Consider the following 17,798-nt stretch of genomic DNA (forward strand, 5'->3'; position numbering starts at 1 on the left):
CAGATATCTGTCCCTTTAAGGAACTAGCTGATAATCCTTTCTCCAATCCCTCTTGGAGAAAAGAAATAATCCTAGGAATCCTGATTTTACTCCAGGAGACGCCTTTGGATTTGCACCAAAAAAGATATTAACGCCATATCTTATGATAAATTTTCCTGGTAACAGGCTTTCGAGCCTGAATCAAGTTATTTATGACTGACTCAGAGAATTCATAGAATCAAGCGTTTAATCTCCAAGCATTCAGTTGCAGAGAAATTAGATTTGGATGCTTGAATGGACCTTGAATCAGAAGGTCCTGTCTCAATGGCAGAGACCATGGTGGAAGGGATGACATGTCCACCAGGTCTGCATACCAAGTCTTGCGTGGCCACGCAGGAGCTATCAAAATCACAGATACTCTCTCATGTTTGATTCTGGCAATCAGACGTGGAAGGAGAGGGAAAGGTGGAAACACATAAGCCAGGTTGAACGACCAGGGAACTGCAAGAGCATCTATCAGTACAGCCTGAGGATCCCTTGACCTGGAGCCGTAACGAGGAAGTTTGGCGTTCTGACGAGACGCCATCAGATCCAACTCTGGTGTGCCCCATAGCCGAACCAGCTGAGCAACACCTCCGGATGGAGTTCCTACTCCCCCGGATGAAAAGTCTGACGACTTAGAAAATCTGCCTCCCAGTTCTCTACACTTGGGATATAGATCGCTGACAGATGGCAAGAGTGAGCCTCTGCCCATTGGATTATCTTTGAGACCTCTATCATTCCTAAGGAACTCTTTGTCCTGCCCTGATGAGTGATATAAGTGATGAATCTGGCCGAAGCCAGCTGAGGCCATGCCTGGAGAGCATTGAATATCGCTCTTAATTTCAGAATATTTATCGGTAGGAGAGCCTCCTCCAGAGTCCACAAACCCTGAGCTTTCAGGGAATTCCAGACTGCACCCCAGCCCAGAAGACTGGCGTCCGTCATCACTATAACCCATTCTGGCCTGCGGAAACACATTCCCTGGGACAGATGATCCTGTGACAACCACCAAAGAAGAGAGTCTCTGGTCTCTTGATCCAGATTTATCTGAGGAGATAAATCCACATAATCCCCATTCCACTGATTGAGCATGCATAGTTGCAGTGGTCTGAGAAGCAAGCGAGCAAACGGAACTATGTCCATAGCCACTACCATTAGTCTGATTACCTCCATACACTGAGCCACTGACGGCCGAGGAATGGAATGAAGAGCTCGGCAGGTGGACAAAATCTTTGATTTCCTGACCTCCGTCAGAAATATTTTCATGTCCACCGAGTCTATCAGAGTACCTAGTAATGAAACTCTTGTGAGGGGGGGAAAGAGAACTCTTTTTTACGTTCACTTTCCACCAGTGAGATCTTAGAAAGGCCAACGCTAAGTCCGTGTGAGACTTGGCGAGTTGGAAGGACGACGCTTGAATTAGAATGTCTAGATAAGGCGCCACTGCTATGCCCCGTGGCCTTAGAACCGCCAGAAGGGACCCTAGCACCTTCGTGAAGATTTGCGGCGCCGTGGCCAACCCGAAAGGAAGAGCCACAAACTGATAATGCTTGTCCAGAAAGGCGAACATGAGGAACTGGTGATGATCTTTGTGGATAGGAATGTGCAGATACGCATTCTTTAAGTCCACGGTGGTCATATATTGACCCTCCTGGATCAATGGTAAGATAGTCCGAATGGTCTCCATCTTGAAAGATGGAACTCTTAGGAATTGGTTTAGGATCTTGAGATCCAGAATTGGTCTGAAGGTTCTCTCCTTTTTGGGAACTGTAAACAGATTGGAGTAGAAGCCCTGCCCCTGTTCTGCTTTTGGAACTGGGCAGATCACTCCCATGGTAAAAAAACAGAATTTATGCTTACCTGATAAATTACTTTCTCCAACGGTGTGTCCGGTCCACAGTTTCATCCTTACTTGTGGGATATTCTCCTCCCCTACAGGGAATGGCAAGGAGAGCACACAGCAAGAGCTGTCCATATAGCTCCCCCTCTGGCCCCGCCCCCCAGTCATTCGACCGACGGTTAGGAGAAAAAGGAGAAACTATAGGGTGCCGTGGTGACTGTAGTGTATAAAGAAAAAGAGAAATTTTTTAAACCTGATTAAAAAACCAGGGCGGGCCGTGGACCGGACACACCGTAAGCATAAATTCTGTTTTCTCCAACATTGGTGTGTCCGGTCCACGGTTTCATCCTTACTTGTGGGAACCAATACCAAAGCTTTAGGACACGGATGAAGGGAGGGAGCAAATCAGGTTACCTAAACGGAAGGCACCACGGCTTGCAAAACCTTTCTCCCAAAAACAGCCTCCGAAGAAGCAAAAGTATCGAATTTGTAAAATTTGGCAAAAGTGTGCAGAGAAGGCCAAGTCGCTGCCTTACATATCTGATCAACAGAAGCCTCGATCTTGAAAGCCCATGTGGAAGCCACAGCTCTAGTGGAGTGAGCTGTGACTCGTTCAGGAGGCTGCCGTCCGGCAGTCTCATAAGCCAATCGGATAATGCTTTTCAGCCAGAAAGAAAGAGAGGTAGCCGTAGCTTTTTGTCCTCTCCTCTTACCAGAGTAAACGACAAACAAAGATGAGGTTTGTCTAAAATCCTTAGTTGCTTCTAAATAGAACTTTAAAGCACGAACTACATCTAAATTGTGTAACAAACGTTCCTTCTTTGAAACTGGATTCGGACACAGAGAAGGAACAACTATTTCCTGGTTAATATTCCTGTTGGAAACAACCTTCGGAAGAAAACCAGGCTTAGTACGCAAAACGACCTTATCTGAATGGAACACCAGATAGGGTGTATGACACTGCAAAGCAGATAATTCCGAAACTCTTCTTGCAGAAGAAATAGCAACCAAAAAACAGAATTTATGTTTACCTGATAAATTACTTTCTCCAACGGTGTGTCCGGTCCACGGCGTCATCCTTACTTGTGGGATATTCTCTTCCCCAACAGGAAATGGCAAAGAGCCCAGCAAAGCTGGTCACATGATCCCTCCTAGGCTCCGCCTACCCCAGTCATTCGACCGACGTTAAGGAGGAATATTTGCATAGGAGAAACCATATGGTACCGTGGTGACTGTAGTTAAAGAAAATAAATTATCAGACCTGATTAAAAAAACCAGGGCGGGCCGTGGACCGGACACACCGTTGGAGAAAGTAATTTATCAGGTAAACATAAATTCTGTTTTCTCCAACATAGGTGTGTCCGGTCCACGGCGTCATCCTTACTTGTGGGAACCAATACCAAAGCTTTAGGACACGGATGAAGGGAGGGAGCAAATCAGGTCACCTAAATGGAAGGCACCACGGCTTGCAAAACCTTTCTCCCAAAAATAGCCTCAGAAGAAGCAAAAGTATCAAACTTGTAAAATTTGGTAAAAGTGTGCAGTGAAGACCAAGTCGCTGCCCTACATATCTGATCAACAGAAGCCTCGTTCTTGAAGGCCCATGTGGAAGCCACAGCCCTAGTGGAATGAGCTGTGATTCTTTCGGGAGGCTGCCGTCCGGCAGTCTCGTAAGCCAATCTGATGATGCTTTTAATCCAAAAAGAAAGAGAGGTAGAAGTTGCTTTTTGACCTCTCCTTTTACCGGAATAAACAACAAACAAGGAAGATGTTTGTCTAAAATCCTTTGTAGCATCTAAATAGAATTTTAGAGCGCGAACAACATCCAAATTGTGCAACAATCGTTCCTTCTTCGAAACTGGTTTCGGACACAGAGAAGGTACGATAATCTCCTGGTTAATGTTTTTGTTAAAAACAACTTTTGGAAGAAAACCAGGTTTAGTACGTAAAACCACCTTATCTGCATGGAACACCAGATAAGGAGGAGAACACTGCAGAGCAGATAATTCTGAAACTCTTCTAGCAGAAGAAATTGCAACTAAAAACAAAACTTTCCAAGATAATAACTTAATATCAACGGAATGTAAGGGTTCAAACGGAACCCCCTGAAGAACTGAAAGAACCAAATTGAGACTCCAAGGAGGAGTCAAAGGTTTGTAAACAGGCTTAATTCTAACCAGAGCCTGAACAAAGGCCTGAACATCTGGCACAGCTGCCAGCTTTTTGTGAAGTAGCACAGACAAGGCAGAAATCTGTCCCTTCAGGGAACTTGCAGATAATCCTTTTTCCAATCCTTCTTGAAGGAAGGATAGAATCCTAGGAATCTTAACCTTGTCCCAAGGGAATCCTTTAGATTCACACCAACAGATATATTTTTTCCAAATTTTGTGGTAAATCTTTCTAGTTACAGGCTTTCTGGCCTGAACAAGAGTATCGATAACAGAATCTGAGAACCCTCGCTTCGATAAGATCAAGCGTTCAATCTCCAAGCAGTCAGCTGGAGTGAAACCAGATTCGGATGTTCGAACGGACCCTGAACAAGAAGGTCTCGTCTCAAAGGTAGCTTCCAAGGTGGAGCCGATGACATATTCACCAGATCTGCATACCAAGTCCTGCGTGGCCACGCAGGAGCTATCAAGATCACCGACGCCCTCTCCTGATTGATCCTGGCTACCAGCCTGGGGATGAGAGGAAACGGCGGGAACACATAAGCTAGTTTGAAGGTCCAAGGTGCTACTAGTGCATCCACTAGAGCCGCCTTGGGATCCCTGGATCTGGACCCGTAGCAAGGAACTTTGAAGTTCTGACGAGAGGCCATCAGATCCATGTCTGGAATGCCCCACAGCTGAGTGACTTGGGCAAAGATTTCCGGATGGAGTTCCCACTCCCCCGGATGCAATGTCTGACGACTCAGAAAATCCGCTTCCCAATTTTCCACTCCTGGGATGTGGATAGCAGACAGGTGGCAGGAGTGAGACTCCGCCCATAGAATGATTTTGGTCACTTCTTCCATCGCTAGGGAACTCCTTGTTCCCCCCTGATGGTTGATGTACGCAACAGTTGTCATGTTGTCTGATTGAAAACGTATGAACTTGGCCCTCGCTAGCTGAGGCCAAGCCTTGAGAGCATTGAATATCGCTCTCAGTTCCAGAATGTTTATCGGTAGAAGAGATTCTTCCCGAGACCAAAGACCCTGAGCTTTCAGGGATCCCCAGACCGCGCCCCAGCCCATCAGACTGGCGTCGGTCGTGACAATGACCCACTCTGGTCTGCGGAATGTCATCCCTTGTGACAGGTTGTCCAGGGACAGCCACCAACGGAGTGAGTCTCTGGTCCTCTGATTTACTTGTATCTTCGGAGACAAGTCTGTATAGTCCCCATTCCACTGACTGAGCATGCACAGTTGTAATGGTCTTAGATGAATGCGCGCAAAAGGAACTATGTCCATTGCCGCTACCATCAACCCGATCACTTCCATGCACTGAGCTATGGAAGGAAGAGAAACGGAATGAAGTATCCGACAAGAGTCTAGAAGTTTTGTTTTTCTGGCCTCTGTCAGGAAAATCCTCATTTCTAAGGAGTCTATTATTGTTCCCAAGAAGGGAACCCTTGTTGACGGAGATAGAGAACTCTTTTCCACGTTCACTTTCCATCCGTGAGATCTGAGAAAGGCCAGGACAATGTCCGTGTGAGCCTTTGCTTGAGGAAGGGACGACGCTTCAATCAGAATGTCGTCCAAGTAAGGTACTACAGCAATGCCCCTTGGTCTTAGCACAGCTAGAAGGGACCCTAGTACCTTTGTGAAAATCCTTGGAGCAGTGGCTAATCCGAAAGGAAGCGCCACGAACTGGTAATGTTTGTCCAGGAATGCGAACCTTAGGAACCGATGATGTTCCTTGTGGATAGGAATATGTAGATACGCATCCTTTAAATCCACCGTGGTCATGAATTGACCTTCCTGGATGGAAGGAAGAATAGTTCGAATGGTTTCCATCTTGAACGATGGAACCTTGAGAAACTTGTTTAAGATCTTGAGATCTAAGATTGGTCTGAACGTTCCCTCTTTTTTGGGAACTATGAACAGATTGGAGTAGAACCCCATCCCTTGTTCTCTTAATGGAACAGGATGAATCACTCCCATTTTTAACAGGTCTTCTACACAATGTAAGAATGCCTGTCTTTTTATGTGGTCTGAAGACAACTGAGACCTGTGGAACCTCCCCCTTGGGGGAAGTCCCTTAAATTCCAGAAGATAACCTTGGGAGACTATTTCTAGCGCCCAAGGATCCAGAACATCTCTTGCCCAAGCCTGAGCGAAGAGAGAGAGTCTGCCCCCCACCAGATCCGGTCCCGGATCGGGGGCCAACATTTCATGCTGTCTTGGTAGCAGTGGCAGGTTTCTTGGCCTGCTTTCCCTTGTTCCAGCCTTGCATTGGTCTCCAAGCTGGCTTGGCTTGAGAAGTATTACCCTCTTGCTTAGAGGACGTAGCACTTAGGGTTGGTCCGTTTCTACGAAAGGGACGAAAATTAGGTTTATTTTTTGCCCTGAAAGGCCGATCCTGAGGAAGGGCGTGGCCCTTACCCCCAGTGATATCAGAGATAATCTCTTTCAAGTCAGGGCCAAACAGCGTTTTCCCCTTGAAAGGAATGTTAAGTAGTTTGTTCTTGGAAGACGCATCAGCCGACCAAGATTTCAACCAAAGCGCTCTGCGCGTCACAATAGCAAACCCTGAATTCTTAGCCGCTAACCTAGCCAATTGCAAAGTGGCGTCTAGGGTGAAAGAATTAGCCAATTTGAGAGCATTGATTCTGTCCATAATCTCCTCATAAGGAGGAGAATCACTATCGACCGCCTTTATCAGCTCATCGAACCAGAAACATGCGGCTGTAGCGACAGGGACAATGCATGAAATTGGTTGTAGAAGGTAACCCTGCTGAACAAACATTTTCTTAAGCAAACCTTCTAATTTTTTATCCATAGGATCTTTGAAAGCACAACTATCCTCTATGGGTATAGTGGTGCGTTTGTTTAAAGTGGAAACCGCTCCCTCGACCTTGGGGACTGTCTGCCATAAGTCCTTTCTGGGGTCGACCATAGGAAACAATTTTTTAAATATGGGGGGAGGGACGAAAGGAATACCGGGCCTTTCCCATTCTTTATTAACAATGTCCGCCACCCGCTTGGGTATAGGAAAAGCTTCTGGGAGCCCCGGCACCTCTAGGAACTTGTCCATTTTACATAGTTTCTCTGGGATGACCAACTTGTCACAATCATCCAGAGTGGATAATACCTCCTTAAGCAGAATGCGGAGATGTTCCAACTTAAATTTAAATGCAATCACATCAGGTTCAGCTTGTTGAGAAATGTTCCCTGAATCAGTAATTTCTCCCTCAGACAAAACCTCCCTGGCCCCATCAGACTGGGTTAGGGGCCCTTCAGAAATATTATTATCAGCGTCGTCATGCTCTTCAGTATCTAAAACAGAGCAATCGCGCTTACGCTGATAAGTGTTCATTTTGGCTAAAATGTTTTTGACAGAATTATCCATTACAGCCGTTAATTGTTGCATAGTAAGGAGTATTGGCGCGCTAGATGTACTAGGGGCCTCCTGAGTGGGCAAGACTCGTGTAGACGAAGGAGGGAATGATGCAGTACCATGCTTACTCCCCTCACTTGAGGAATCATCTTGGGCATCATTGTCATTGTCACATAAATCACATTTATTTAAATGAATAGGAATTCTGGCTTCCCCACATTCAGAACACAGTCTATCTGGTAGTTCAGACATGTTAAACAGGCATAAACTTGATAACAAAGTACAAAAAACGTTTTAAAATAAAACCGTTACTGTCACTTTAAATTTTAAACTGAACACACTTTATTACTGCAATTGCGAAAAAACATGAAGGAATTGTTCAAAATTCACCAAATTTTCACCACAGTGTCTTAAAGCCTTAAAAGTATTGCACACCAAATTTGGAAGCTTTAACCCTTAAAATAACGGAACCGGAGCCGTTTTGAACTTTAACCCCTTTACAGTCCCTGGTATCTGCTTTGCTGAGACCCAACCAAGCCCAAAGGGGAATACGATACCAAATGACGCCTTCAGAAAGCCTTTTCTAAGTATCAGAGCTCCTCTCACATGCGACTGCATGCCATGCCTCTCAAAAACAAGTGCGCCACACCGGCGCGAAAATGAGGCTCTGCCTATGCTTTGGGAAAGCCCCTAAGAATAAGATGTCTAAAACAGTGCCTGCCGATATTATTATATCAAAATACCCAGATAAAATGATTCCTCAAGGCTAAATATGTGTTAATAATGAATCGATTTAGCCCAGAAAAAGTCTACAGTCTTAATAAGCCCTTGTGAAGCCCTTATTTACGATCGTAATAAACATGGCTTACCGGATCCCATAGGGAAAATGACAGCTTCCAGCATTACATCGTCTTGTTAGAATGTGTCATACCTCAAGCAGCAAGAGACTGCTCACTGTTCCCCCAACTGAAGTTAATTGCTCTCAACAGTCCTGTGTGGAACAGCCATGGATTTTAGTGACGGTTGCTAAAATCATTTTCCTCATACAAACAGAAATCTTCATCTCTTTTCTGTTTCTGAGTAAATAGTACATGCCAGCACTATTTCAAAATAACAAACTCTTGATTGAATAATAAAAACTACAGTTAAACACTAAAAAACTCTAAGCCATCTCCGTGGAGATGTTGCCTGTACAACGGCAAAGAGAATGACTGGGGTAGGCGGAGCCTAGGAGGGATCATGTGACCAGCTTTGCTGGGCTCTTTGCCATTTCCTGTTGGGGAAGAGAATATCCCACAAGTAAGGATGACGCCGTGGACCGGACACACCTATGTTGGAGAAACAGAACTTTCCAAGATAGTAACTTGATATCTATGGAATGTAAGGGTTCAAACGGAACCCCTTGAAGAACTGAAAGAACTAAATTTAGACTCCAAGGAGGAGTCAAGGGTCTGTAAACAGGCTTGATTCTGACCAAAGCCTGTACAAAAGCTTGTACATCTGGCACAGCTGCCAGTCGTTTGTGTAACAAGACAGATAAAGCAGAAATCTGTCCTTTTAGAGAACTCGCTGACAATCCCTTATCCAAACCTTCTTGGAGAAAGGAGAGGATCTTAGGAATTTTAATCTTACTCCAGGAGAATCCCTTGGATTCACACCAACAGATATATCTTTTCCATATTTTATGGTAAGTCTTTCTAGTCACAGGTTATCTGGCTTGGACCAGAGTATCTATCACTGAATCTGAAAACCCACGCTTGGATAAAATCAAACGTTCAATTTCCAAGCAGTCAGCTGCAGAGAAACTAGATTTGGATGTTCGAATGGACCTTGTACTAGAATATCCTGGTGGAGCCGATGACATATTCACCAGGTCTGCATACCAAGTCCTGCGCGGCCACGCAGGAGCTATCAGAATCACTGAGGCCTTCTCCTGTTTGATCCTGGCTACAAGCCTGGGAAGGAGAGGGAACGGTGGAAACACATAAGCTAGGTTGAACGACCAAGGCGCCACTAATGCATCCACTAGTCGCCTTGGGATCCCTGGATCTGGACCAGTAGCAAGGAACCTTGAAGTTCTGACGGGACGCCATCAGATCCATGTCTGGAATGCCCCATAATTGAGTCAACTGGGCAAACACCTCCGGGTGGAGTTCCCACTCCCCCGGATGGAAAGTCTGACGATTCAGATAATCCGCCTCCCAGTTGTCTACTCCTGGGATGTGGATTGCAGATAGGTGGCAGGAGTGATCCTCCGCCCATTTGATTATTTTGGATACCTCTCTCATCGCCAAGGAACTCCTTGTTCCCCCCTGATGGTTGATGTAAGCTACAGTCGTCATGTTGTCTGACTGGAATCTTATGAATCCGGCCTTCGCTAGTTGAGGCCAAGCCCGGAGAGCATTGAATATCGCTCTCAGTTCCAGGATGTTGATCGGGAGAAGAGACTCTTCCCGAGACCATAAACCCTAAGCTTTCAGGGAATCCCAGACCGCGCCCCAGCCTAATAGACTGGCGTCGGTCATGACAATGACCCACTCTGGTCTGTTAGAATCTTTGGAGACAAGTCTGTATAGTCCCCATTCCACTGCTTGAGCATGCACGGTTGTAATGGTCTTAGATGAATTTGAGCAAAAGGAACTATGTCCATTGCTGCAACCATCAACCCTACTACTTCCATGCACTGAGCTATGGAAGGCTGCAGAATAGAGAGAACTTGACAAGCGTTTAGAAGCTTTGACTTTCTGACCTCTGTCAAGAAGATCTTAATTTCTAAAGAATCTATTATTGTTCCCAAAAAGGGAACTCTTGTCGACGGAGACAGGGAACTCTTTTCACCTTCCACCCGTGAGATCTGAGAAAGGCTAGAACAATGTCTGTATGAGCCTTTGCCTTGGAAAGAGACGACGCTTGAATTAGAATGTCGTCCAGATAAGGTGCCACTGCAATGCCCCTTGGTCTTAGAACTGCTAGAAGGGACCCGAGCACCTTTGTGAAAATTCTGGGAGCAGTGGCTAGTCCGAATGGGAGAGCCACAAACTGATAATGTTTGTCCAGAAAGGCGAACCTTAGGAACTGATGATGATCTTTGTGGATAGGAATATGTAGATACGCATCCTTTAAATCCACGGTAGTCATATACTGACCCTCCTGGATTGTAGGTAAAATTGTTCGAATGGTTTCCATTTTGAACGATGGAACTCTGAGAAATTTGTTTAGAATTTTTAAATCCAGAATTGGACTGAAAGTTCCCTCTTTTTTTGGGAACTACAAACAGATTTGAGTAAAACCCCTGACCTTGTTCCACAGTTGGAACTGGGTGTATCACTCCCATCTTTAACAGGTCTTCTACACAATGTAAGAATGCCTGTCTCTTTATTTGGTTTGAAGATAAGTGAGACATGTGGAACCTTCCCCTTGGGGGTAGTTCCTTGAATTCCAGAAGATAACCCTGAGAGACTATTTCTAGTGCCCAGGGATCCTGAACATCTCTTGCCCAAGCCTGAGCAAAGAGAGAGAGTCTGCCCCCTACTAGATCCGGTTCCGGATCGGGGGCTACCCCTTCATGCTGTTTTGGTAGCAGCAACAGGCTTCTTGGCCTGTTTACCCTTGTTCCAGCCTTGCATTGGTTTCCAAGCTGGTTTAGTCTGGGAAGCGTTACCCTCTTGTCTAGAGGCCGCAGAGTTGGAAGCTGGTCCGTTCCTGAAATTGCGAAAGGAACGAAAATTGGACTTATTCTTAGCCTTGAAAGGCCTATCTTGTGGGAGGGTATGGCCCTTTCCCCCAGTGATGTCTGAAATAATTTCTTTCAATTCTGGCCCAAAAAGGGTCTTACCTTTGAAAGGGATAATAAGCAATTTTGTCTTGGAAGATACATCCACCGACCAAGACTTTAGCCAGAGCGCTCTGCGCGCCACAATTGCAAAGCCTGAATTTTTCGTCGCTAGTCTCGCTAACTGCAAAGCAGCGTCTAAAATAAAGGAATTAGCTAACTTAAGTGCGTGAATTCTGTCCATGACCTCCTCATACGGAGTCTCCCTACTGAGCGACTTTTCCAGTTCCTCGAACCAGAACCACGCCGCTGTAGTGACAGGAATAATGCACGAAATAGGTTGAAGGAGGTGACCTTGCTGTACAAAAATCTTTTTAAGCAAACCCTCCAATTTTTTATCCATAGGATCTTTGAAAGCACAATTGTCCTCAATGGGAATGGTCGTGCGTTTGGCTAGTGTAGAAACCGCCCCCTCGACCTTAGGGACTGTTTGCCATGTGTCCTTCCTGGGGTCGACCATAGGGAACAATTTCTTAAATATAGGAGGAGGGACAAAAGGTATGCCTGGCTTCTCCCACTCCTTATTCACTATGTCCGCCACCCTTTTAGGTATCGGAAAGGCATCAGGGTGCACCGGGACCTCTAGGAACTTGTCCATCTTGCACAATTTTTCTGGGATGACCAGATTGTCACAATCATCCAGAGTAGATAGCACCTCCTTAAGTAATGCGCGGAGATGCTCTAATTTAAATTTAAATGTCACATCAGGTTCTGCCTGCTGAGAAATTCTTCCTGTATCAGAAATTTCTCCATCTGACAAACCCTCCCTCACTGCCACTTCAGACTGGTGTGAGGGTATGACAGAAAAATTATCATCAGCGCCCTCCTGCTCTACAGTGTTTAAAACTGAGCAATCGCGCTTTCTCTGAAATGCAGGCATTTAGGATAAAATATTAGCTATGGAGTTATCCATTACTGCCGTCAATTGTTGCATAGTAACAAGCATTGGCGCGCTAGAAGTACTAGGGGTCGCCTGCGCGGGCATAACTGGTATAGACACAGAAGGAGAAGATGTAGAACTATCCCTACTTCCTTCATCTGAGGAATCATCCTGGGCAACCTTACTATTTGTGACAGTACTGTCCTTACTGTGTTTGGACGCCATGGCACAATTATCACATATATTTGAAGGGGGAACCACATTGGCTTCCATACATACAGAACATGATCTATCTGAAGGTACAGACATGTTAAACAGGCTTAAACTGGTTAATAAAGCACAAAAACCGTTTTAAAACAAAACCGTTACTGTCTCTTTAAATGTTAAACAGGGCACACTTTATTACTGAATATGTGAAAAACTATGAAGGAATTATCCAATCTTTACCAAATTTTCACCACAGTGTCTTAATGCATTCAAAGTATTGCACCCCAATTTTCAAGCTGTTAACCCTTAAAATGTGGAAACCGGAGCCGTTTGCAATTTTAACCCCACTACAGTCCCAGCCACAGCCTTTGTTGCGACTTCACCTATCCCAGGGGGGTATACAATACCAATTCAAGCCTTCTAGGAACGTTTTCAGTGGATACCAGACCCTCACACATGCAGCTGCATGCACTGCACTCAAAAGAAACTGCACAATGGCGCGAAAATGAGGCTCTGCCTACTACAGTGAAAGGCCCTTCCTGACTGGGAAGGTGTCTTAACTAGTGCCTGGCGATAAAAACATTCCCCAAACAATAAAAGTGTGAAAACTACTTCAAACTTTAAAAAACAACTTAAATAAACAATCGATTTAGCCCTTAAGAGTGTCCACCAGTTAATAGCCCATAATAAGCCCTTTATTCTTTCTGAGTATAAGAAAATGGCTTACCGATCCCCATGAGGGAAAATGACAGCCTTCCAGCATTACACAGTCTTGTTAGAAAAATGGCTAGTCATACCTTGAGCAGAAAAGTCTGCAAACTGTTCCCCCCAACTGAAGTTCTCTCAGCTCAACAGTCCTGCGTGGGAACAGCAACTGATTTTAGTTACTGCTGCTAAAATCATACTCCTCTTTTAAACAGAACTCTTCATCTCTTTCTGCTTCAGAGTAAATAGTACATACCAGTACTATTTCAAAATAACAAACTCTTGATAGAAGAAATAAAAAACTACAACTAACACCACAAACTCCTCACCATCCCCGTGGAGATGCTACTTGTTCAGAGCGGCAAGGAGAATGACAGGGGGGCGGAGCCAGAGGGGGAGCTATATGGACAGCTCTTGCTGTGTGCTCTCCTTGCCATTCCCTGTAGGGGAGGAGAATATCCCACAAGTAAAGATGAAACCGTGGACCGGACACACCAATGTTGGAGAAAGGTCTTCTACACAGCGTAAGAACGCCTCTCTTTTTGTCGGGTTTACAGACAATTGAGAAAGATGGAACCTCCCCCTTGGAGGGGAATTCCTGAAATCTAGAAGGTATCCCTGGGTTACAATTTCTACTGCCCAGGAATCCTGAACGTCTCTTGCCCAGGCCCGAGGAAAGAGAGAGAGTCTGTCCCCTACTAGATCCGGTCCCGGATCGGGGGCTACCCCTTCATGCTGACTTAGTGGCAGCAGCAGGCTTTCTGGCCTGTTTACCCTTGTTCCAAGCCTGATTAGGTCTCCAGGTTGGCTTGGATTGAGCAAAGTTCCCCTCTTGCTATGCAGCAGGGGAAGAGGTAGAGGAACCACCCTTGAAGTTTCGAAAGGAACGAAAAGTATTTTGTTTGGTGCTTGTCTTATTTGACTTATCCTGAGGGAGGGTATGACCCTTCCCTCCAGTAATGTCTGAAATGATCTCTTTCAATGCAGGCCCGAATAGGTTCTTACCTTTGAAAGGGATGGACAAAAGCTAAGATTTAGATGACACATCAGCTGACCAGGACTTAAGCCATAACGCTTTACGCGCTAAAATGGCAAAACCTGAATTCTTAGCCGCTAATTTAGCAAGATGAAAAGCGGCGTCTGTAATAAAAGAATTAGCCAACTTAAGAACTTAATTCTGTCTAAAATATCATCTAGTGGGGTCTCCATCTGAAGAGCCTCTTCTAGAGCCTCAAACCAAAAGGCAGCTGCAGTGGTTACAGGAACAATGCATGCTATAGGTTGAAGAAGAAAACCTTGATGAACAAAAATTTTCTTTAGGAGACCCTCTAATTTTTTATCCATAGGATCAATGAAAGCACAACTGTCTTCAATATGTATAGTTGTACGCTTAGCCAGGGTAGAAATAGCTCCCTCCACCTTAGGGACCATCTGCCATAAGTCCTTTATGGTGTTAGAAAAGGGAAACATTTTCTTAAAAACATGAGGGGGAGAGAATGGAATACCTAGTTTATCCCACTCCTTAGTAACAATGTCCAAAATCCTCTTAGGGACCGGAAACACATCAGTGTAAACAGGAACCTCTAAATATTTGTCCATTTTACACAATTTCTCTGGAACTACAATAGGGTCACAATCATCCAGAGTAGCTAAAACCTCCATGAGCAATAAGCAGAGGTGCTCTAGCTTAAATTTAAATGCCGTCATATCTGAATCTGTCTGAGAGAACATCTTTCCTGAATCAGAAATCTCTCCCTCAGACAGCAAATCCCTCATCCCTACTTCAGAACATTGTGAGGGAATATCGGATACGGCTACTAAAGCGTCAGAAGGCTCAGCATTTGTTCTTAACCCAGAGCTACTGCGCTTCCCTTGCAACCCAGGCAGCTTAGATAAGACCTCTGTGAGGGTAGTATTCATAACTGAAGCCATATCTTGCAAGATGAAAGAATTAGACGCACTAGAAGTACTTGGCGTCGCTTGTGCGGGCGTTACTGGTTGTGACACTTGGGGAGAACTAGATGGCAAAACCTGATTTCCTTCTGTCTGAGAATCATCTAATGCCAAACTTTTATAAGTCAAAATATGCTGTTTGCAATTTATAGACATATCAGTACAAGTGGGACACATTCTAAGAGGGGGTTCCACAATGGCTTCTAAACAAATTGAACAATGAGTTTCCTCAGTGTCAGACATGTTTAACAGACTAGTAACAAAGCAAGCAAGCTTGGAAAACACTTTATTTAATGAAAAAAACAGTGACATTTTAACAGTGTACCCACTAAGCTTTAGAAGGATTGCACCACAAGTTAATAAGCAATAAACCCCCAAATGAAAAAAACAGATTGAAAAATGTGTAAAACCGGTTAAACACTCCTATAAGCACCTTGCCACAGCTCTGCTGTGGCCCTACCTGCCCTTATGAAACGATAATATGGGGTTTAAAGCTTCAATTAGTCCCTCAGAAGACTCTCAGGAGAAGTTGCTTGCTGCTTGTAAATGTAGGCCCTTCCCACCTCACTCGTTGCTGGGGCCTACACAAAACTAAAAAACCCTGCCCGAAAGCCATATGGGTTATAAACAACCCCAAAGAACCCTCAAGCAAATGTCCCATAAAACAGAAAATGTTACTCCCAGACACAAAAACATTTGTCCCAAATTCACATAACAAACTGAGTGCCCACAAAAAATTAACCCTTTATGCAAGCTAGTAAAAACCTCTGATATCACTAGGATTACTGCTTCCCCTTCCCTTAATTGGGACACTGTCAGCCTTTCTGAGCTAACACAGTCTCTGCAGAAAATATGACTGAACATACCTCATTGCTGTATAGCAAGAAACCGTTCCTCACACTGAAGTTTTCTTGTCATCATCCTCCAGGCAGAAATCTTCATCTATGTCCTGCCTGAGAGTAAATAGTACAACACCGGTACCATTTAAAAATAACAAACACTTGATTGAAGATAAAATAAAACTAACAATTTAACACCTCTTCTCTTTACTCTTCCTGCTTAGAGACAGCAAAGAGAATGACTGGGGGGTGGAGTTAAGGGGGGAGCTATATAGACAGCTCTGCTATGGTGCTATCTTTGCTACTTCCTGTCAGGAAGGACAATATCCCACAAGTTAGGATGAATCTGTGGACTCGGTACATCATGCAAAAGAAAAAAGTACTTAAACAGCTCTTTAGTGTTATATTTGTTTATTACAAAATTTCTCAATCCCCATTTTCTTTAAAAACTAAATAATGGCATGTAAAGTGTTTACATTGTACATTTTTATATAAAGCTAATCATGCTATAAATAGTATATACAATTATATAGCAGAAATCTAATTTGTTAGATGGTTGATATCCTGATTCATACACTATATTAGACAGCAATATCACTACAAAGAGAGAGCAAAACATTAAAAGTTAGTTTATTCAGTTCACCTAAATACACAAAACACAGCAACATTATAATAAAGCTAATTTACCTGTAAGATCCATAGTGATTGGTCCAGGTGCGTCATCACAGACTAGGGTCAGTCTTGTCACTTGAACGTTGGGAGCATTAGGATCTGATAAAACATAAATAATTATAGGTTAACACCAGGCTTAAAGTGACATTAAAGTGACATGTAAACGCTCTAATGTATGAGAGCATTTTATTATTGGACTGCTACATATAACTATGTGTTTAACTTTATGTTTAAGGCCACGGCAGGCATTAAGGTCAACTCCAGAGAAACATTGCACTATGGGAACTACTTGAACATATACAGTGAGCCAATGACAAGAGGCATATATGTACTGCCAGCAATCAGCAGCTAGCTCCCAGTAGTGCATTGCTGCTCATAAGCCTACCTAAATATACTTTTCAACAAAGGATAGGAAGAGAATGAAATATATTTAGTAATCTCTTAAAATGTTATTCTCAATCTAAATCACTCTATCTGAATCATGAAAGTTAAATTTTGACTTGTGTCCCTTTAAAGGGTCAGTGAACCCAAATTTTTCTTTCGTGATTCAGATAGAGTATGCAATTTTAAGCAACTTTCTAATTTACTCCTATTATTAAATTGTCTTCATTCTCTTTGTATCTTTATTTGAAAAGCAAGAATGTAAGTTTAGATGGTGGCCCATTTTTGGTGAACAACCTGGGTTGTTCTGATTGGTAGATAAATTCACCCACCAATAAACAAGTGCTGTCCAGGGAGCTGAACCAAAAATTGTCTGGCTCCTTAGCTTAGATGCCTTTTTTTTCAAATAAAGATAGCAAGAGAATGAAGAAATATTGATAATAGGAGTAAATTAGAACGTTGCTTAAAATGTCATACTCTATCTGAATCACGAAAAAAAAAAAACCATAATTTATGCTTACCTGATAAATTTATTTCTCTTGTAGTGTAGTCAGTCCACGGGTCATCCATTACTTATGGAATATATCTCTTCCTAACAGGAAGCTGCAAGAGGATCACCCAAGCAGAGCTGCTATATAGCTCCTCCCCTCACATGTCATATTCAGTCATTCGACCAAAACCAGACGAGAAAGGAGAAACCATAGGGTGCAGTGGTGACTGGAGTTTAATTAAAATTTAGATCTGCCTTAAAGACAGGGCGGGCCGTGGACTGACTACACTACAAGAGAAATAAATTTATCAGGTAAGCATAAATTATGTTTTCTCTTGTTAAGTGTAGTCAGTCCACGGGTCATCCATTACTTATGGAATACCAATACCAAAGCTAAAGTACACGGATGAAGGGAGGGACAAGGCAGGAACATTAAACAGA

At 43.8% G+C, this 17,798-nt stretch overlaps 1 protein-coding gene across 3 annotated transcripts in view; it reads right to left on the bottom strand.

Annotated features, from left to right (window-relative positions):
• The window catches only part of LOC128642474 (rho GDP-dissociation inhibitor 2), a 414,423-nt gene that overhangs the window by 74,161 nt on the left and 322,464 nt on the right, over positions 1 to 17,798 (bottom strand). For all 3 annotated transcript variants that reach the window (XM_053695250.1, XM_053695251.1, XM_053695249.1), the window contains one exon: positions 16,502 to 16,585. In XM_053695250.1, coding sequence (XP_053551225.1) covers positions 16,502 to 16,585 — 84 coding nt within the window. The remainder of the gene's footprint in view (positions 1 to 16,501; positions 16,586 to 17,798) is intronic.

Source organism: Bombina bombina, chromosome 11 (assembly GCF_027579735.1).
Source record: "Bombina bombina isolate aBomBom1 chromosome 11, aBomBom1.pri, whole genome shotgun sequence".
NCBI lineage: Eukaryota > Metazoa > Chordata > Amphibia > Anura > Bombinatoridae > Bombina > Bombina bombina.